Genomic DNA, 21,732 nt, shown 5'->3' on the forward strand with positions numbered 1-21,732 from the left:
GGTCTGAACAGCATGGGAACAGCAAAAACTGCTGATTTCAAACAAGTTATCCAGGCTGTCAATCCCTCAAATCAAAGCAGTCCTGACCAAGACAGGACACAACTTCACAGAGGACGGAAAGCCCAAAAGAAGCAGCGAGAACACCCCTGCTGTTGTTCAAACTAACAGCCAAAACCACTGCAACAAACATGTTAAAACCAAACAAACAACCCTGCCCTTGTTACTCCCCTGCCTAAGCTTATTTCTAGTCAATAACATTTCTGCTAAGAGCCAGATTTATGATTCATGTACATCTGTCACTCAAAGAGCAGGAAAACGTGACAGCCTTGAAATACTAGAGACATGATTGTAAATGCCATAAAAATCAAACTGAAAAAAACCCAAACCTTGGTACCTAGGAATATTTTTACATTTGCTATGTCTTATTCAGATTTTGGATATTTGCTGCAAATCAGACTTTTTTTTTACACCATAATATGATGTAGCTTCAAAAGCCTTAAGACTTTAAAGCCAGTGGAAGTAAAATTAACATGCTAGGTCACGTTAAGGTAATCGCTCTCCCTTATTGTCCAAGTCCCTGACAAATGTTTTAATAACAAGTTTTGTATTCCCTCCCCAACATATCCTTTCCGTAATTTTAAAAATATACAGAAATGTACTCTGATGTTCAAAGATGTAGAAGGTTGCAATGAACTACGCTTCATTTCTGTGACCTAATGAACCGAGCCTTCTCAATTTTAGCTGCGGCACAGGGGATAAAACCTTCACTGCCTATTTTCTGTTACAGCAATGCCAGCACTCAGAGTTTTCATTCACCCGAGAGTGTCTCCACAGAGCACCGTGCTGGAGGAGTCTCCGAGGCAGCTCCTGGAGAGCAGCAAACGCCGCTCCGTGCTGTCCGAGAGCGGAGCAAAGCACGGAGCGGCCGAACGGGAACTCTCCCCGCTACCTCGGGATGTCACAGCACGGGCACAGCTCCTCTTGGCAAACCCCCCGTGGGAGGAGCCACCGCTCGCTCCCGGGTTTCAGCGCTCAATCGCCCGCACTCCTCAACTCAACTTATGGTCTGCATTTTCTTCAGTAAGACCTTAAACCACATTTTGCTGTTCCCACCAGCCAGAAAAGAGAGGCGGCGAGTTAGCGGAGTCAGCAGCGGCCGGGACAGCGGCGCTGGTTTTTTGTGCGGGCAGAGGAGGAATTCCAGCCGCGGGTCCCTACCTGGAAAGCGCCGGGGGCAGGGGAGGACACGGCTAAAGGGCAGAGGGCGCGGGGCAGGGGCCGAGCCAGGGCAGGCGCTGTGGGCAGCGGCACCTGCAGTCGGAGGGGAGGGCGGGAGGGCAGGCTCGTACCTTTGAGCTGGGGCAGCGGCGAGAGCTCCACCGGGCTGCCCTGGCTGCGGAACTGCGAGGAGCCCTGCGAGCGCTTCTGCCTCTGCGCCTTGCGCACCGATTTCCGTGTGAAGCCATCCACCTTCTCCGCGGCAGAGATGGCCGCCGACATGGCTGGGCGGCGGGGCGGCTCTTCACGAGCATATATTGTACCGGAGGGAGAAGCGGGCGGGCAAAAAACAAAGGGGCTTAAAAAAAAAAAACCAACAAAAAAACAACAACGAAAAACACCACCAAAAACGAAGTCCTGGCTGCCCTCACACACTGCACGGACGAGGAGAGGAGCGGAGCGGGCTCTGCCGGGCGCTGGGGAGGCTCCCGGGTCGCTCCTCAGTTCCTGCTTCCCTCGCCGTTTCCTCCCCGCGCGGAGCCGCCGGGGGAGCGGAAGGGGGGAGGAGGAGGAGGAAAGGGAAAACAAACAAACAAACCCAAAGACAACTTCGCCCGGCGGGACGGGGGCGGGCGAGCGCCAAACTTTCCCTGCCGGGGTCCCGCTGTCCTCAGGGCAGGCGCGGCGCGAGCCGCCGCGGGACGGGCTCGGCGGCGCCGCTGCTGCCCCGCTCCCGCTTCGTTCGCTCCGCGTCCCCTTCAGTCGAGCCCGCTGTCATCGGCCGGACTCGCCCCTGAGCTTCAGCCGCTCGCCTCCACGCGCCCCGTGTCCGCCTTCAGCCGCCGCCGGGCGCTCCCCGCGCCTCCGCCGTCATCCCGCCTGGCCGCGCTCTGCCGGGGACCGGCGCGCGTGGCGCCGCCAGAACCGCGGAGCCGCCGGGCAGCGGCCGCGCAACTTGGCGGAGCGAGCGGAGTTGAGAGGAGGGAGGGGGGAGGGGCGGGGCGGGGGCGGGGGCACCGGCCTCGGTTGGCGGCGACAGGTGATTGACGGCCACGAAGGACCAATGGAGGAAGAGGAGCGCGGAACGCCCCCCGATCCGCCCGCGGCGGCCTGGGGAGAACGCGGGAGTTGGGCCGCGCGCCGGGGACCGGATGATTGACAGCTGGCCCCTCCAACCGGACGCGGGGGAGACGGGGCGGGCGGGGTTTCCCGGCGGGGGGAAGGGGCGGGGGAACGGGAAGGGGAAGGGGCGGGATGGCGGGCGGGGCGCGCGCCGGCCAATCCCGCGGCGGGGAGGGAAGCGGCGCGGCGGGCACGGCGCGTCCCGAGCTCTCCGGAGACAGGGACACCGCCAAAGCGTGCTTGACGTGGAGCCGAGAGCGCTGGGAGTCGCACATCTCCGCTCCATCTCCGCTCCATCTCCCCACTGCTCCCGACTATTTATTTTTTTTTCGCCCACCCTCCCGACGCCTCAGCGCTTCATGTCTCCTGTCCGTTCCGCCGGGCTCGGTTGTTGGACGGCCGGCGGTGTTTGTCCCTGCCCGCAGGTCCCGTGGCGTGGGCGGGAGGCGCGGCGCTGCCCGAGCCCAGCACGGGCTGGGATTCCCGGGATGGGTGCGCACGGAGGAACCGATCCCGAGTTCTGAGCGCGTCCGGGGGCTGGGCTCGGGCTGCAGCCTGGCCGGGACACCGGAGATCCGTGACAAAGGCACGGCTGCGGGGCTGCGCTAAAGCGTGACTGCGCTGCTGTCCCATATCCAGTTCCACCCTCCCCCGTTCGGAGCTGCTAACACGTGGGATGCCTTACCTTGGAGCCATTGACGTAGAACTGTTTTAAGCACGTCAGCACATTTCTTTTTACTATATAGGTTGGGATAGCAATTCAGCAAATAAGTATTTGTAGTATTTTAAGCATACACTCAAGTTTCAGTAGCTGTGGTAGGGCATGAATACAGTAAGATCGCCATAAATGTTTGTAAAATGCCTTTATGACATGAGTTGGACTTTGTGTGTATAAACCATAAATCAAAAGCCAAATGATTATAGCTTTATGTGAATATAAAAGACTAGGAATGTGGAAGCCTGTTCAGTAGAAAGTGATCTCTCTGTTTCCTTCTGTCTCTTTTCATTTTCCCTTCCTCTGTCAACACAGTCTCTAACTTGTGCACTTCTCATCTTCTTCGCTTTTGGTGAAATAATCTTTAGTTGAGAGAGGGAGCATGGGCCATGCACTTAAGAAAGAGTTGGACTCAATGATCCTTGTTGGTCTTTTCTGGCTCAGAATATTTTACGACCCCTACCAGCTGAGCTGAGCTCAGAGAATCCTTTTCTACACTTTAGATTCAACCCTGGGTAGAATATATCTAGAAATTATAGGGTACTACTGTAGCATACTTTTATCATTCTTGTAGGTGTTGTAGACTTTTCATTTCATTTCTTTTATATTACAAAATCCATTTTACAGACAACATAGCAGTCTTTAGGCACTTGTCCTTTAAACTGCCAGCTCCTGTATTGATTGCAGTAAAGGAAAGCCTTGCATTCTCACTTCACTTCAAGGCCCACAGCTCTTATTGAGAGATCACTGGGGCCAAGCCCCTGTATCAGTGTGTTCCTCTGTTCCTGCCTGCCCTCCAACAGCTGTCATTTTCTTCTGCACCCATTTTTAGAAACTGACACTGCCTAGCGTGTCCTGGGTACTGTTTATTGGCAACTCAAGCCTTGTTGCCAGTTCTCAGGGTAAAAGAGTCTACCTTAGAGGTTCATCAGTATTTCAGAGTTTGTTAAGGAAGCTTTATGCAAGTTCTAGTTAATGTAAAAATGTTTTTTTCTGAGGTTTAAAATGTTTTCCCCAAGGTTGCTTAGGCTTAGAAGTGCTGTTTGAAAATGTGCTGTAAAAAAATCTGTTTATGACACCAAGACCTCCTTGCAATGATGGGATTTCCATATTGACTGCACTGAAAGATATTTTCAGACTGCAACTTCATGTCTCATTTGTAAAAGAAACATTGGTGAAATCTGAGTCAGCTACACAAAACAAAACATTTATTCTCTCAAATAAATCAGAAGTACTTTTAGCCATTGAGTTTTCTTTTGCCTTTTTAATATAACTCTTCTGTTTCAGAAAAAAGTGAGCAGCATCTTTGGTGACCAGCTACGGTTTCCCAAACTGAAATGATAATGTTTGCTTTAAGTTACACAAGAAGTCAGTGGAATTACATCAATGTGAATTCATTAGAACATATAGGCCTGCTGGACTGGGGTACTTGGAGATAAAAAATGAAAGCAAGAGCTGAGAGTGGCAGTCTGTGTTTGAGAGGCTGGAGATTGCCCTTCCCTGCTTTCTGCTTCCTACACAGCTGTCGGAGCTGCTCTAAGTCAGCTTCTGAAGCCCCTGCTTTCCAGAGTGTATTTAAAGGCACACAGGGACGATGCCAGGTTACAAGCTGCTGGCTCCAGATTCAATTCATTGAAGTCTGAGGAGTCCACAGAGAATGCTGTGAATAGTAATCTTATGCCAAGTTATTCCAACTCCTAAATCAGGGCCCTCAATATGCACTGAGGCCTTGATTCTGGAAAAGCTCTCACGTGTCTCTAACTTGGAAGAAAGCTCATTATCATTCATGATCATTATTCAGAATGGAGAAGCAACATTCTGGAGCAGATTTTACTGAAAGTCACATTTACAGTTCTTCTCATTTAGGCACAGATGATTATTTCCTGCACTTTCTTATCATCTTTTTACCCAGAAGAGAAACCTTTGGAAAGGTGATCAAAAACATGATGCATCATTAACTTGCAGAATCCTAGCCAAGTTGGCTTGCAAACCTAGTGCTTCAAGTACCAGGTTGCTGCCAGATTTTTGCTGCAGGGAGTTGCCTGGCTGCCAGCAGATGAGGAGTTAACTACAGCTCTGCTTTCCCATTCATCTATACCAATGCTTGGAGGCCAAGCTGCCAGAAATCTAGCTCTTCTCAGAGACAGTGGGAGGAATGTTTCTGTAAAGAGGATGCCCAAAGTGGGTGAACTCTCAGCCAAGAAAGTTTGTGGAGAAAATTTTATTTCCCTCTCAAAATGAAAATGAGAAGCCCTGTTGACTGCAACTGTGCTTATGTTTACTACTGCACAACTCCAGCAGTTTTTCAGGGTATTTCATAGAATCACAGAATGTCCTGGCTTGGAAGGGACTTTAAAGATCATCTTGTTCCAAACCCCTTGCCATGGGAAAGGACACCTTCCACTAGGCCAGGTTGCCCAAAGCCCCATCCAACCTGGATTTGAGCTCTTCCAGGGATGAGGCATCTACAGCTTCTCTGGGCAACCTGTTCCTGTGCCTCACCACCCTTACAATCGTGAACTTCTTCCTAATATGTGATCTAAATCTACCCTTTTTCAGTTTAAAGCCATTGTCCCTTGTCCTGTCACTAGTAAGTCCCTCTCCAGCTCTCTTGTAGACCCCCTTTAGATACAGGAAGTGCTCTAATGTCTCCCTGGAATCCTCTCATTTCCAGGCTGAACAGCTCCAACTCACTCAGTCTGTCTGCAAATGAGAGGGGCTTAGTCCTAGATTAAAATACTTCCTGGACTAATGCCCCAGTAAAACCAAGTGAGATATTCACCTACTTCAAGATAAATTGTATGTTTACATGTTCTGTAGTCTATGTTGGGTAGTTGATGTCTAGCATAAGTGTTCCCAAGTCTTCTGCTTGACAAATCTTTGAATAATACAGCATTAGTTAGGGCCATCTGTCACCTTCCTCCCAGAGCAGAATTTGAAATTCTGGGATTGGAATTCAGAGGTTAATTGGCAAGATCTATGTAAAGGTCCTGAGTTTGACTTCCTTCAGTATACCTATGAGTGCATCATTACAGCCTGTGGTGGGTTTAGTGTTGGTCAAATGCCCATGTACTCTCTAGATTTACTCATTCCCTGCTGTGAGATAGGATTAGGAGGAAGGTAAAGCAGGCTCAAAACTTTAAAAGGGTATAAAGAAAACTTTATTAACAGTAACTAAAAGAAAGAACGATAATAATCAGAATAAAACCTTTAGAACACTTCTCCTTCCCCTACAACCTTTTCTTTCCCACTAACAATGCACAGAAACAATTCAGTTCAGTTTATCACTTCTAGAACAGTCTGTCTTCAGTTCACTTAGGGAGAGGAGTCCCTCTTGTCAATTTATGGAGACTGCTCCACAAGAAAAACAGTTCTCTCATGGTTTTTAATTTCCATGAACAGCAACCGCCTGGAAATCTGCAATCGTGAAGTCTCTCCCTTTTTTCGCTGCTTTTCCCACAGCTGTGTTTATAGGCCATGTCAACTTACGGGGTACTATTTTAAGGATGAGCTGTTTAAGAGCAAAGGTTCTCTTTATCTATCTCTCAGAACATCTTCATCTCTGGGAACAGAGGTCTTCTTCTTTCTCTGTGGGCAAAGGGTCTTCACTCTCTTCTCTCTGTTCAAACTTCTCATGTAATCACAGCTACTTCAACATCTGCTTACTTTAGCATAAATGGCCTTTGCTCTTACCTAAAATTTGAAACCTTCATTCCCCCATACTTTTCAATGGGTTACAGAGAAAAAGAGTCTGATGTATCAATTATGTTCTTCTCCATAGTTTTATAAGAGGATTTCAGCCCCAAGATCAAGGAATCTCCTCATCCCTCTCATCTGGGACTTGACTCTTTCTTCACTGACCTTGGTGTCTTCATGTTGTTCCTCTACATGTCCTCACTCTGTCCTTTTCGCTCACTTCAGAGAGGATTGATGTCTGTGGGTCTCATCTGTGCACTGAAAGAGTTAGTATCTCACCCAGGGCCTGCAGATGGTTACGTGATCCCTGCTGGGTGGCAATGCAGTCTCAGTGATGGATTTCAGGCCATGCTGGGCTGTGCTAGAATCTCAGGGGGCCCTGAGTCCCCTGCGGTGCCAGGACAGCCCTTTGGCAGCTATACATTGAGGCATCTCCAGCTTTCTCAATGGTTTAACAGATTGTCAATTCTCATAGCTAATTACTGATTAGTTTTTCATCAGACATGGAGGAAACTAGTAGCAGTTTCTCCTAGGAAGTCCCTTCTGTGAATGGCTCCAATGCAAAGCCAACCCACTGGAGCAGCGCACCAAGATCTTCCCGCACTTGGCACTTGCAGGGCTTCCCTTAGCGGTGCCTCCGTTGGTGTCTGGTCAAGGCTGAGTTGTGCCTGAATCTTTTCCCACACTCAGGACACTCATAGGGCTTCTCCCCGCTGTGGATGCGCTGGTGGGTGATGAGGTGGGAGTGCTGCTTGAAGCCCTTCCCACAGTCAGGGCAGCGGAAGGGCCTCTCCTCTGTGTGAGTCCGCTGGTGCAGGAGGAGATTGGCCCAACTCTGAAAGCTCTTCCTACATTTGTCACACGCATAGGGCCTCTCCCCAGTGTGGCTCCTCAGGTGGACAGTCAGGTGGGAGAGCCTCCTGAAACTCTTCTGACACTCCGCACACTCGTAGGGCCTCTCCCCGGTGTGGCTCCTCATGTGGACACTTAGGTGGGAGATCTGGCTGAAGCTCTTCCCACACTCCTCACACCTGTAGGGCCGTTCCCCAGTGTGGATTCTCCAGTGGCAGATCAGGGCGGATCTCTTGCCAAAGCTCTTCCCACATTTTGAGCAGTTGTGGGACTTCTCATGAAGCTGCTCATGGACCCCCAGCTCCAAGCTCTGACCGCATCTCTGGCCACCTCCCCAGCCTGGAATGGATTGTTCCTCTTCAGATCCCCATAATCTGCAGCCATTTCTTGTGTGGGATCTCTGGGGGTTTTCCTCTCTGTTAGATTCTTGCACTGTGGAGTCTCTCAAAATGACCTCTTCCACAAGGTTCTGCCGCGGGGATTTGTCCTCCCTGGTCTCCATCCTCAATTCCTTCCAGAGTCAGAATCCAACCTGACACACCTGTTGGCCAGGGTGTTGGTAGCAGCCCTATTAAATGTTGGCTGCAATCCTCCTGGAGTGGCAGATGTGGTTCTGTTGGAGCAGTGATCCTATAGAAAGGTGGAGGTTTCCTCTGCAGGTCCAGTGGTGGTGTAGATGGATCTGGTCTTCCTCTGGGAATCCTGTAGAAAAAAAAAGCTGCTCCTCTGGGAATCCAGTGGGAAAGGCTGACTGTGGTGTTCCAAGTCTCAGATTATATTCAGTTAGGAATGCTTGGCTCCTCCCTCTGGGCAGAGCCTCTCACAATGGGATGATATAGCTTATCAATGACATTCAATGGCCCATTATCAGAAGATATCTCCTTGGAGGGAGGATGGGTTGTGGAAGAGATAAAGCAAACTGCCCAATTAACCCAAGATAACTGCCCCACCTCCAGCAGATGGAAATAGAATCCACCCCCCCAGCTACATCTTGTAACCTAAGACGCAGCCTTTCCAGGCAAAACCATGTGTATGGGTATATGCAGGCAATGGATTGTTAAAACTAGCTCTGATTCTTGTTGTGATTTTAAAAACCTTTGAATTGAGTCTTCTCTCAGACAATCCAGTGTGATTGTGTTGCAAATAAAAAATGTATTTTAAGAATTTTGTATGCACAAGCAAAAATACACTGCTTATTGTAACTGATAGTCCAATGAAGATGTATCCGAGTTTAACTCCTTAATTCTGCCTGTGTCTTGAGCTGTCATTTCGGGTGTAAACAGTGCTGTCTGAGAATTCAACAACAATCTTTCTGGCTCAGTAAGATGCAAAGCATCCCTTAGGGATATAGGTTTACAACTAAGCTTTCAAAGTCAGTTAGCATCTTTGCCATAATGATATTTCCTTTGCAAGAATCTACAGAACATGAGCATATGTGTATTAATTAATCTGTTCTCTGTGCTGAATATTTATTTGCATTTTATATATATAAATGGGTAAAGATCTTCAGCAAGAGGAGTGGATTCATAGTATTTTTAAATGTAACAAATGGCACCTGTATTCACTGAAATGCAAAAATGACGCCAGCTGCCACTGCCAGCAACAAAAAACACTGTAGCCTTTCCACTACCATGTCCTACATGCTTTTGTCTGTGGCAAATCAGACCCTCATAAATGCCCATGAGCACTATCTTCAGCTTTAAAGATCGTTCAACACAGCGTTTAGGAAATAAGAGGGAACTACTTCTGGTATGAAATACTTGCATGTAAAAAAGAGCACCTGGAAGCCTGAGTTCTTTCAGAAGTAATTCCTAATGCTCAGTGAAGGGAATTAAACAAACAGCAAGGTTTATTCTGTCAGCTTCTTAGCAGGCTAACAAGAATTACTGCATGCTAAGAATCAGCTGCTTGGAAGCTTAATGAATGTGGCAGCCAGGAAAGTACAAAACATGGCCAAGAGTTGCAAACCAGATATATATTTAGGCTGTTGTGCAGGCAAACGAAGAGGATAGGGAAAATCTCTCCCTAAATCCAAGGTGGAAAGGCTTTGCTCTACCAGGGTTTCCAGGTACTTTTACTGTGTAAAAGGCTTTCTGTAAAGTATTGTGTCTGCATCTAGAATTGTAACTCTTTTCCCTTGTAGTTGTATTCTCTGAGGAGAATAATAGCAGAAAAGTATTTTTATATTTCCGTGTGCCTCTGCTGCGATTCAGCAACTGGAAACAGAGCCAAGTCCTCCGAGCAGGCAGCTCTGCACGGCCCACTGGTGACTGGGCTGGCACCCATCACCTGCAAATCTGCCTCAAACCAGGCTCAGGCCCCAAAAATACCTTTTCAGCAGCATTGCTTAACCTCGTTTTGCAAAACCAGAATGAGTGATACTAGTCAGGAAGAGTCCTAAATATTGATTTAATTAAAATCAATCCTTCCACTCCCTGCTTAATGAATGAAATGAAGTCACATGCCCTTGTGCATACTACTGATTTGTTGTATGGGTTTTTGTGCGCAGTTGTTTCAGTTTTCAAGTGTTTTCAGAGCTGCAAGAGACTTAAAAGAGACAGCTGTGGCTTTTATGTAATAATATTATTTCCAGAACTAGATCTTTGGGGAAAAAATTTAAAAGTAAGACTTGAAATAGAGCCTTAAGTGTGGGTAAGCACACAGAGGAGGTTGACATGAGCTTTAGAGAAATTGAAATAATGTTTACAGTAATTTACTCATTTGTCCCGTTGTCTGTAACATCCAAAAATATCTAATTTTGCAAGCAGATGCACTAAATGGCCTCACTGGTATTTCAGAAGGCTGTGCCTCCATGTTAGGACTTGTCTACCTTGGGGAAATGTGCTGCCCTTCCTGCAGCCCCAGCGCGGCGGTGGCTGCGTGAAAGCAGCGCAGGGAATGCCCGGGATCTTTCCTTATGTAGATGTGCTCTGAGTCACGAGGGTAGAGGCAGTGGAGCTCCTTTCTGCCAAGCTTTCCCACACAAGTCACCGTCTGCAGCAGGATCCTGGCCTTCCCCAGCTCCTGCTGAAGGATGGAGCACCTTGGGTGACCTGCCTCGCTCTGCCTGCAGCGGAACTGACACCACAATCGCTAAGCACAGACCGTGCAGCGAGCTCACTTAATCCTCCCCAGCGAACACATGAGCCACAGTTTGCCTTTCAGTCTGTAAATTGTTCTTTTGTTTTGCAGGCTTTACTGAACACAGTTTTATTTCATGTGACTGTGCTATTTATGGAGGAGTAAATATTGCCGGGGGTCTATTTAAAAAGGCCAATGACCTGGATTTTTTTTCCATTTGAATTATCTCCAAGAGTCAGACATGTTTAACAACTGATTCCCCCCCCCCCCCCCCCCTTGTTTCTGTAGACTGCAATCATTTCTAACATCTTAGATCAACACCAACTAAAAAGACAAAAAATTTGAGTGAAATAAAACTGCATGTAGTATGAATGTGATCAGACAGTACATGACCTTGCCATTTTTGGAAGAGCTGAATTCCATCCTGATTTACCAGTTAACAACATAGCATGTTTTAAACCTCTGAATATAAGCCTTTTTGTACTGTTGTAGTAATTTGAGTTCATAACTCTGGTTTGTTCCTTTTATTGTTGTTTTTACAAAACCAATTATCAAGTGTGTTTTCACAAATTATAAGTAAATAAATAAACAAGCCATGTTTTCAGACAGGGAAGATTTAAACAGGCAAATATTCTTCTTGCTGTTCCTGTAATCTAAATAGCAGTATCCCTTTGCTATTGAAGAAAAAGAAAGTTGAACATTGCAGGGGAAATAGAGCTATATTTTAACTTTCAAGAAAGAGCTTTGTGAATGCAAACGGGTAGCCAAATATCTGGAATATTACATAGATTTGAGTATTCTTAGAAGTTGAGCCAACCATATCTTTTTAATATTGTCTTGGTTTGGAAAGACAGGTGTCTGCTAAGGAAGGTAGGAGCCTCCCCTGAAATGGAAAAATGTAAACCCTCTCTCTCTGAATTGTTAGAATTTTGAAATTAAGGCCGGGCTCTCAGGCAAAAATATGGGACCAGGAATAACAGTTCTTTATTAGGGAAGAAAATAAAAAGATAAAATAAACAATGCAGTAAACTAAAACACCACTGACTGGGTCAGAACCCAACCTGACACCCTGTTGGTCGGGGTGTTGGTAGCAGTCCAATTGGAAATGTGGCTGCAGCCCTCCTGGAGTGTCAGGTATGGTTCTGTTGGAGCAGGAATCTTTCCTGTAGAAAGGTGCAGTCTTCTTCTGAAGATCCAGAGGAAAAGGCAGCTATTTCTCTGGGAAATCCAGTGGAAAAAGCTGTGCTGGTGTTCCAGAATCTCAAGTTTACATCTGGGTAGGAATTCTTGGCTCTTCCCTCTGGATGGAGCATCTCACAATGGGATGCTGCAGTTCTTATCAGCCATGCAGTGACAATCAATAGCCCATTATCAGCACATGTCTCCCCTGAGGGAGGAGTGGCTGTGGAAGAGATAAGGAAAACTGCCCACTTAACAGAAGGCAACTGCCATACAGATGGCAAATAGAATACAATTTTCTTGGCAATCCAAGACATATATATATGTTTTCTCAACAGTATACAATGAGTAGTATAATGGGCTTCAACTTGAAATTTTGCTGTAGACATACCTATCTTGACTCAGTCATGTAAAAGCATGAAAAGATAGAATTTTTGTACTGAATGCTGTTTAATATATGTTCTTAACTCTGTGGTGTTTACCATGTCATTAAAATGGCACCCTGGCATCAGTGCAAAGCTGGCTTCAGAAGTCACAACCCACTTTTCCCCTGGAGAGGTGGAGCAGGTGGACAGGGATGGGATTCCTTCAGGCTGGTTTTACTGCCATCACACCTGATTGCATTTCTTCAAAATTTCACCTTTCCTGGGGAAGGAGCATACAGGACAGCACATAATTCAGTGCTCTGATGGTGTAAACAATGAGCACATCTTCAGTATTATTCTGGCTTGAGCCACACCACTCCAGGGAGTAACCTTGCTGCACGAGCTGCCCCATATATATGCACACATTTGTATATTTATTTATGCATTTACATATACAAGTTCTACCAGTCCTGCCTAATCCTTTGGGAAAATGAGAAGCAGGAATGGCAAATCTTCTTGCCCTGTTGATGTCTTAGGAGAGGCATTTAGTTCAAGGTGTTGGGGAAAATATTCCACACAGCTATTTGATGTTTCTTCAAATGAAACAAAACTGACTTGTTGGAAAAGATTATATACAGACAAAAAAGCCTTTCTTTAAGGTTTTCCACTTAAGCCCACCACTTATTACTTCAGCCTTCTAATTTTTAGTGGCCATTTTCAAACACTGGAGTTTACCAGCAGGTAAACACTTGAAACAGATGTTGTCTTCCTTGAGTAAAAATTGTTACTGTGAAATGGACTGCAGCCAGTGGCACCTACAGCCTCCACTAAGATGAGAAGTACAAGTGCTGTTTATTCTCAGCTGTAACATGTCTTCAGTTCTTGTTTGTATTACTTAACAGGAGTTTTCAGATTCTAACTCAAACCATCTTTTAAAAATAAATTAGCCACAGCCCTAATTAGCCAGCACTGGTCAAAGCAGATCACAATGAGTGCATAAGCTACTCGATCTGCCTCTTTGTTAAAAGTTGGCAACTTATAAGAAAAGAAAAAATTCAAACTATTTTCTGTCTTAATAGACCTCAGGACTCACTTTGGTGAGGCAGAATAATTATAGTATAACTGAGCACCTGCTAGTTCCTTTCTAGATTATTAAATTATATGCATGTTCTCCTACGGGGAGATCTCAGATTCTCCTTACATTTTTCCTTTCCTTTAAAAAGTGGTGGCCTGCTTATTCTCTACTCTAGTTTTTGGAGACCACAGAACCATCAAAGTCATCAATTTTACATTGAAATAAAATTTACTGGTTCACATCATTAAGGAAAAACTCTTCAAATGACCCCAAAGGTCAGATTTTATAACTAAAAACTTAAGTTTCCATTTTTTGAAATTAATTTTTTTTAATATCAATTTTTCCTTAAAAATTATATTGAATTTGGTTTCTGGAAAGTAAAGCCCTGGTAGGCAGCAGAAGTATGAGCTGATGTGTAGGTAAAGCTCAATGCTGTTTTAAGAGGATCAGTTCTAAATCTAATCTATGATTTCTATAGTTTCTATAGTTAAAAAGGCCTTCCAGTTTTATTCAGTACAGGCACAGTCAACTATCTGTTTTCTCCATCACTCTAATGGATAGAAGATGGGATCTCTTCTTGATGACTTTTATTAATATTCACCACATATCCAAAGTAATGCAGACAAATTGGTACACTAACCATATATATTTGATTTCAGTGGTTCCTATCTCTGAATATATGTCCTAGATAGAAAACTATTTTCTGTCTTCCAGTATTTTTACCACAGAGATTTCAGAGTATATATGAGTTTATGAGTTCTTGGCTTTTTGAGATAAAAATGTCTTTGCTCTAGTCCAGTGTTGAATGTATTGCTGTCTACACACATAATTACTAAACACTACAAAACTATTGTGACTGAAATGTCTTTAGTATTTGTTTTCCCTGTCCAACAGGGCAGTGGGGATTTCAAAAGCTTTTGTGTCTGCAGCCTGATTATTTTTTTGTAGGGGAAAAAAAAGAAAAAATCAAAATTATCGTTACCCAAGTCTTACTTCAATATCTGTGTTAATTGTCTTGGCTGGTCAGCTGCTGTTTGTGAGGTGAAAGTAGGCTCAGTCCTGCTCCCTGTCTTAGGAAAAAACCCATAAAATATCTCTTTTAAATGACATTTAAACTCCATTTGATCCCAGACATATGGGGTGGCCTGCATGTTCCACGCATCTGAAGAATTTTGGGCGATGTTATTGTTAGTGTGGTGTTTTTAATGTGGAACAGCCCCTTTGCTGCTGGGGCTGTACCACATATTTGTCAGAGTGATGCAGAGCCATTAACTTTAATGGCCTTACCAGATAAAGTGGAAAGTCCTTAAATAGGAAGAAGGAACAGGAATTAAAAGAATACCAGTTCCAGAGGGTCTCGCAGAGGGGAAAATAGGGGAAGACTCATAAGTCCTTCGAAGGTTTTGAATTGGAAAGAAAGACAATTTTTGAAGCAGGAGAAAAGGACATTTAACCACGACACACTACAATGACAAGGAAAGGCACTCTGATTTTGAGGAGACGGGGTGAGATGCAGGAAGCTTGTGGATCTGACCTATTGCTAAACAATACCATGGAAAAAAACACCTACAAAACTGGAGCTACACCAAAGGATTAATAAAAAATCCCTATCCCACCACAAAACCTGCACGTGCTTTGCTTCTCTTTGTCCAGCTGCTCTCCCTTTGGGAAGGGATGCTTCCCTCTTTGTTTCTCACACTTTAGAAGTGGTTGCCACAGCCCAGCCACTTTATGCTTTTCAGGATTATTATTACAGGTCTGAAGAGGCTTGGAAGTCTGCACAGATCACGAGAAGAGACTGTCAGCAGTACTTGTGAGACTGGAGTTATTTCCTTTATAAGCAGAATATTGGAATGTTCTGTTAATCTGATTAATAATAAGCACATTATTTAAAGCTTTTTTTTTTCTTTTGTTAGATAATGCAAACTGAAAACCGTTTTCATTAATTGACGTTTTCCCCCTGCCTGGTACTTCTGTGACCATCCTAATTTCTAGTACTTGCTTTGGGCAGCTTTTTTAGCTCTGTTACATTAAGAAAGTTCATCACCTTCACCAAAGATGTACTGATTGACTTTAGATGAGGATCTGGCAATTTCTTCAGTCTTTTCTTAAGAAGTTTCTTGGTTTTCTGCCCCCAAGCTATATTTAGTTTTTTACATTTGCTGCTTTCACTGATGACTGAACTCTCCTAACTGCAAACATTCTTTTGCTGTGGTGCTGTGTGATTTACTGTTGCTTTTAGCTATGCACACCAGAGCTGAAATTCTGTGTAACACTTTCATAGGCCAAGTCATGCTGGGTGTCCTTAATCAAGATTGCGTGCTACTATCATTTGGCTACATCTGAACATTAATTAGGCATTTTGAGGAGTAAATAGTTTTAATATATTTAGGTAAATGTTAATAAACTGGTAAGAAAAGGGAATTTTTATGGACCAGGTAACCAAAACTGTAGGAGCTACTTCCCAATTTGCAAGCATATGCAGGTAAAAAAGTTTCACTGAGTTCAATTTGTTAAATGTTGTCTTGGGTTAGAAATGAGGGGTGTATTCTATTCCTATCTGATGGGGCAGTTATCTTGTGTTAATTGGGCAGTTTTCTTTATCTCTTCCACAACCCATCCTCCCTCCAGGGAGATATCTTCTGTTAATGGGCCAATGAGTGTCATTGCATGACTGATAAAATTATATCATCCTATTGTGAGGTGCTCTGCACAGAGGGAGGAACCAAGCATTCCTACCTGGATATAATCTGAGACTTGGAACACCACAGTCAGCCTTTTCCACTGGATTCCCAGAGGAGCAGCTGTCTTCTCCACTGGATCTTCAGAGGAAGAGCAGACCCTTCTACAGGATCCCTGCTCCAACAGAACCACACCTGACACTCCAGGAGGACTGCAGCTACCATTCTAATTGGACTGCTACCAACACCCTGACCAACAGGGTGTCAGGTTGGGTTCTGACTCAGTCAGTGTTGTTTTAGTTTACTGCTTTTTTTTATTATTATTTTCTATCCTAATAAAGAACTGTTATTCCTGCTCCCATATTTTTGCCTGAGAGCCCTGCCTTAATTTCAAAATTATAACAATTCAGAGAGAGAGGGTTTACATTTTTCCATTTCAGGGGTGGCTCCTGCCTCCCTTAGCAGACACCGGTCTTTCCAAACCAAGATAAATGTTTATTGTTCTGTGAGGGGGGGGCAGAAAAAGCAGAAACTGAGCCAGGACAGTAAGAAATGGATCACTGCAGCCACAGAAGCACCAATAGTCTGGCAGTGTTAAAAATAATTAAAAAGAGGACCTTTGGCCAGATTGCTAGCTAAAAAGGGGATTTGATTTGTAAGCAAAGCCTGCCTCTTCTGCTGCCTGATTCCTTTTGCTTTCAAGGACACAGGATGTTTTTTCTCTCTCATAAGTAAACAGAACTGAACAAAGTAATGCTGGTTCCAATTTCTTCTTCTACAGAAACTAAATCATACATTATCAGTTCTAGTTAGGAAATTATTTAAAAAGCAGCATGCTATTCTCATGGTTGCTGTCCAAAATCAGAAGATTTTCCTTTCCCTTCCTCCTCAGCCAGTCCAGCTGGTGATCCTGGGTTTCCCAAGGGCACAGAGAACATCCTGCTGGGGCTGGTACCATAGGGTGTGATGCTCTCCAGGAGATTAGGGTAGCTCTCTCCAGAAATTACTGGTGGGCATAGAGAAGGCAAGTAAATACACATTTTTATGATGCTTTCAAAGTTAGAAAGTGTTGTTATCAACTGACTGCAAACTAATGCTAGTGTGCTTATCAGATTTCCCTTACTGCCTTCCCTTCAGTGTTAGGGTTTAATGGTTTCCAAAGATGCTTGTTCATCTCCACAAGAGAAAACACTGGAAAACTGTTTAAGTTCTTTAGTTTTCACCATTGCTTCCTGTGAGTTACAGGCCTAAGGGTCAAGTTCAATGTAAAATTCCAAATAATTAGAATAGTGTCATGTTTCCATGCTGTGTCAGTGTGATCCACTTGGAACTATCAGACATTAAAATATTGGCTTCTTGACAACCCTTTTTTGCAAACTTATCTGTGTTGCTGTGACCTTAACTGGGATTTTTCTTCTGCAGATTAATACAAAGAGGGACCAAGAAGCTGTGCAGCAGAACTGAAGATAGATGCCCAAGGTCCTGCCACACTTCAGTGACCACAAATTATTGTAGGGAGCAAGATGACTCCCTATGACCTCCCTGGTGTCCCAGTGCTCCTGAGGGCAGGACACAGGCAATGCCAGGGCTGGCTCTGGGGTCTGCTCCACATTGAGCTGATACAAGAGCTGGAGAGCTCTCACAAGGATCCTCTCGTGCTGGAGCAACTGCTGTGGTGTCCCCACCACAGCCCATGGGCATATTTGTGTGGCATTCAGAAGCTGCTTTTATCTTTCAAACTCCTGAAAGATAAAATCCTCCCCTTGTGTGGTAAAACTTGGCCAAGAGACTCAGGATTTGTCGTGGGGGTTCATCTAAGGGGCAGGACCGCAGACAGTGTGATTGTGTAAGTCCCACTTCCTTGAGAAAGCAGGAAAAGATGGAGCTGTCAGCAGGTTTTGGTGTGAGCAGTAGCATGACCTGCATTTTGCACATGAGCACATCAGTCTGGGTGGGACTGAAGGTGACAGCCAGGGAGACCTTGGGCAGTGCCACCCTGGGCATGGCTGGGCACCACTGCCCCATTCTGCCCTTGGCAGGAGCTGTGCCCATGCCTGGCCACCCTGGGCACCGTGGCTGTCCTTGTGCCAGGGAACACCTGGGGCTGTCCCTCAGTGTTGTGGTGTGTTTTATGCTTGTTCAGTTTTCCCTCCATTGTTCTCTCAGAAAGTCCTGTCCTGTTACCAGTTTGTGTCAATCCCCAAACCCCTCCCCAGTTGTCTTGGTTACCAAATGTATCTTTCTTGTTCCCCACCCCTGGCAGCCTGCCTGTCACTCGACACCCCTGCCTCTTTTTCTAGAAAGTTCGGGCCAGGGTGTCGAGTGATTGGGTTAGGGGCCAGGGTCCCTCCCACAACTGTGTTTGATGGGTTCTCCGATCATGCCAATCCTTAATGTATCCCTCTCTGATTTGCTATCTTTCACCCCTCCCACCCTCTGTAAAACCAAGGCTTTTTCCCTGCCTCGGGGCTCTCAGCTCCTTCTACCTGAACCTGCACGTTTCCCTACCAATAAAACCGCCCCCCGAAGAAACTGAGGGTCGCCTCTTCATTTCATCCTGCGACTTCGGAGCTCTTTACTGCGGCCACACGTCCGCAAGGCTTGACATCGCCTTAGGCACAAAGCCCTGACTCCGGGTTGGGGAAGTGCCTTACTGGCTGGAGGTTGGCTGGACACTTATCTAGCCTGGGCGTTTCACTTTTCACCGGCCACTGCTCCACCTCAGCTTGCACAGGGTCTGTCCCCAGGGGTCCCTGGCAGCTCCAGGGTCACACATGAGGCTGAAAACCTCCTTGTCTACTCCCCAAACTCCTCCCTGGGGGCCAGGAATGGTCTGTGGTTAATCCTTACTGTGTTCCCAAGAGACAATGACCATCAGCACTAATAATATCCTGACTCTCAGATTTATCCCAGATTGAGTCACCCCCTCTGTGGAGCACACTGACCCCCTACTCCAAGACAGGACAGGGACATGATTTTCGAAATGAAAGGGCTTTACCGATGGTGGTCACAATTTAGCTGTTTTGCTATAGTGCTGCTCATGGTCTGAGAACAGAGAAATGAGACAAAAACAATGCATGATGTAGGGGAAAAAATGTATTATTGTTTGGAAAATAAGCTTACAAAACTTGCTACTCTGTTTACATAGTTAATTTAGTCTATCAGTGAACAAATTGATTTTCAAATTTGCCTCTACAGCTCTTTCACTTGTTACAAATTCCTACAACACTTTATCAGGTAAAGTGTTCAATTTACAATGAAGATAATTCTGCCACCACCATGAGTTTTGCAGAAGTCTTGTCTAGCATGATTTGTTTTTAACGAGCTCATAGGGATTTTTTGTTTTCATGGACAAAAAATTTTGAAAATATAATTGTACTTATTTCTTGTCAAGATGAATTTGCCAGCTAAATGGAATTATAGCTTTGGCACAAGTTCTGAGGCAGCACTCCTCTGAGAAAACTTGTTTCACTTTCAAGGAGTGTGTGCTCTTAAGTCAGATCTGCTGCTTATTTTAAACAAATGCTACTGATTTAGGAAGATACATATGCTGCATACTGGGGATATCCCTACTTTATGGAGTTGCTTTATTTCTACTGTCTGAATTGCCAAATGTGTTGCAAGATTAGCAGTATTTGGTGAAGCTTCTAAAGGATGCAGTGACATGACTATGTGAGAATCGTTATAATTTTCCATGCTTGACTTGTGGACGTGGATGCTTGAATTTGGTTTTATGCATGACAAAAGCCTCAATTTCATATTGTAAGGGGTTCATCTACATGTGTTGTAGGAAATCCTTCAATCTAATAAGCTTTGGCTGCATGGTATTAGGCAGCTGCCTATGCAAAACTAGATACAGCCACTTATCAGTTTATCTTTGGGTGATATTTCTGTTAAATTAGACTTCCAGTGTGGGAACCTTTGTGTCTTTTAGAGAAATCACGATATATGTGGTAATTCTGATGTTAAAATCCACCCTTTTTTATTTTCTCTTGCTTTATCTCTGTGGGCAGCAAGAAGATAACATCTTTCAGTGCTTGCTACTGCCACTGCCATTCAGGACCAAACACAGGCAGTGGTAGTGTTCCCACAGTCTTACAGCAGGAGACAGAAGCCAGTCTTACAAAATAATTTTAAGGAAGGAAAATTGCAAGGTAATTAACTTCTAGATTCCTGTCATCATGTCCAGGCAATGCAGAAGTTAAGAACTGATAGCTCAGAGAGCTGTCTGCTTGAATATCTGTCCACACCAATGAGTCAGAGCTTGCATCACATCTCTTTTGGAAAGAGAAGGGTCTGGTACCTTCACAGCAAACCATCACTGGCTCTGAACTGTTAGGATGGGCAGAAATGGGATTTTAGAAATAGGAACTAGACTGTATTTTTAGCTATTAGGTCAGTTTGTTCAAAGTCCAGTAAATTTAATTGCAGATAGATACTCACTGTGATTCATGGTGTGCAGCTAGCATTAGTTCCTCATGTTCTAACAAGGAGCTGCAATGTTTAATATTAGATCCATTTTTATAAGAAAAGAATAAAGCAGCTGGACTATAGTTCTGTTGTGTAGTTTCCACTGAATACTGCTGTTTGAGTATTTTTGTGGCTTGAAAGAGTGGTGTGAGCTCTTGTACTTGTTTTTCTTGTGTTTTGTTTGCTTGTGCTACTGCCTTGCACTGTTTTTATTTGCTTTTACAGTGGCCCATTTTTCTTTGTCATTTATTTTGTTTTATGATCTATCTCTCTCTGATAATGAGCTGGCCTCACTTCTGTGATATGTCATCCAAGAGTGTTGCTTCAGCAGCTGAAAAGAAGTGTGAATTTCAACACCTCATGGCTGCAAGCAGGCTTTAAACAAACAAAACAAAATCCTTGGGCTGTGCTGGCTGTCTTACTATACAATAACTATTCAGAAAAAAAAAGCAGATGTGACTCCAGGGCCCAGAAATATAGACAAAGGTGGTGCTCCTATCCACAGTGGTGAGAAGACTCCATCATGTTGAATATTGACATCCTCTCACTGTTGGTAATGGGGTGTAGAGAACAAGTGCTCTTATCAAGTGCTCACTTGTTTGCACAGGTAGGAAAATTTAGCATCCAAAGCCACTCCTTTTAAAGGCCTGGTATATTTGTTTTCCATGAAGCCTGCATCTGATGGTGGGGCTCTGGGATGCAGAACCCTGACCCTGCCAAGAGCCCCTTGTCCAGGACAGTTTTCCTGCAAGGGCTTGAGACTCTGCACTTCTTCACAAGCCAACTTCTGCACACTGTTATTTTTATCTGTATTCCAGAATGGCTGCAGACCCATTCTCCTGGGTGCTGGATAAGCCCACAGAACTACAATAATTATTAAATAACTTACATATTCCAGATGGATTAATATAAATTAATCTTGGGCACAAAAGGTGCCTGAATTAGGGATTTATGCTCCCTCTACAGTCAGTGGAGATGCAGTTGACAGATGTGCTGCAGTTGCATTCTTGCAAACTCTCAGTATGGGGATGATGATGCATTGATGTTTAAGACATCCAACTAACTTTTGGAATGAAACTGAGCTGAAGTTTCCAGCTCTGAAAGATGCAGCAAAAAGAGAGGGAGGGAGGTAACTGTGTCACCTTGGATGAAAGGCTGATTTGTTTGCCACAGTCATGCTAGTGCAAACCAGGAATTTCACCAGAAATGTGGGAAAGAAGCCATACAGGTGGGACAAATGGGCACACAACTGTATGACAGGCCTGCTAGAGTCATGGT

At 44.8% G+C, this 21,732-nt stretch overlaps 2 protein-coding genes across 2 annotated transcripts in view; both read right to left on the bottom strand.

The window, feature by feature from the left end:
• Positions 1-2,204, bottom strand: part of PPP2R5A (protein phosphatase 2 regulatory subunit B'alpha) — a 42,265-nt gene extending 40,061 nt beyond the window's left edge. The window contains exon 1 of the mRNA XM_071426396.1: positions 1,350-2,204. Within this exon, the coding sequence (XP_071282497.1) occupies positions 1,350-1,500 (151 nt within the window). The 5' untranslated portion in view covers positions 1,501-2,204. The remainder of the gene's footprint in view (positions 1-1,349) is intronic.
• Positions 2,205-7,376: 5,172 nt separating this feature from the next.
• Positions 7,377-8,105, bottom strand: LOC139598830 (zinc finger protein 239-like). The gene has a single exon (XM_071449599.1). The coding sequence runs from the start codon at positions 8,103-8,105 to the stop codon at positions 7,377-7,379; it is 729 nt and encodes a 242-aa protein (XP_071305700.1).
• Between the last annotated feature and the right edge of the window lie 13,627 nt (positions 8,106-21,732).

The sequence above is a fragment of the Agelaius tricolor genome, unplaced genomic scaffold (genome assembly GCF_023055355.1).
Source record: "Agelaius tricolor isolate 1412-34295 unplaced genomic scaffold, bAgeTri1.0.p SCAF_1, whole genome shotgun sequence".
NCBI lineage: Eukaryota > Metazoa > Chordata > Aves > Passeriformes > Icteridae > Agelaius > Agelaius tricolor.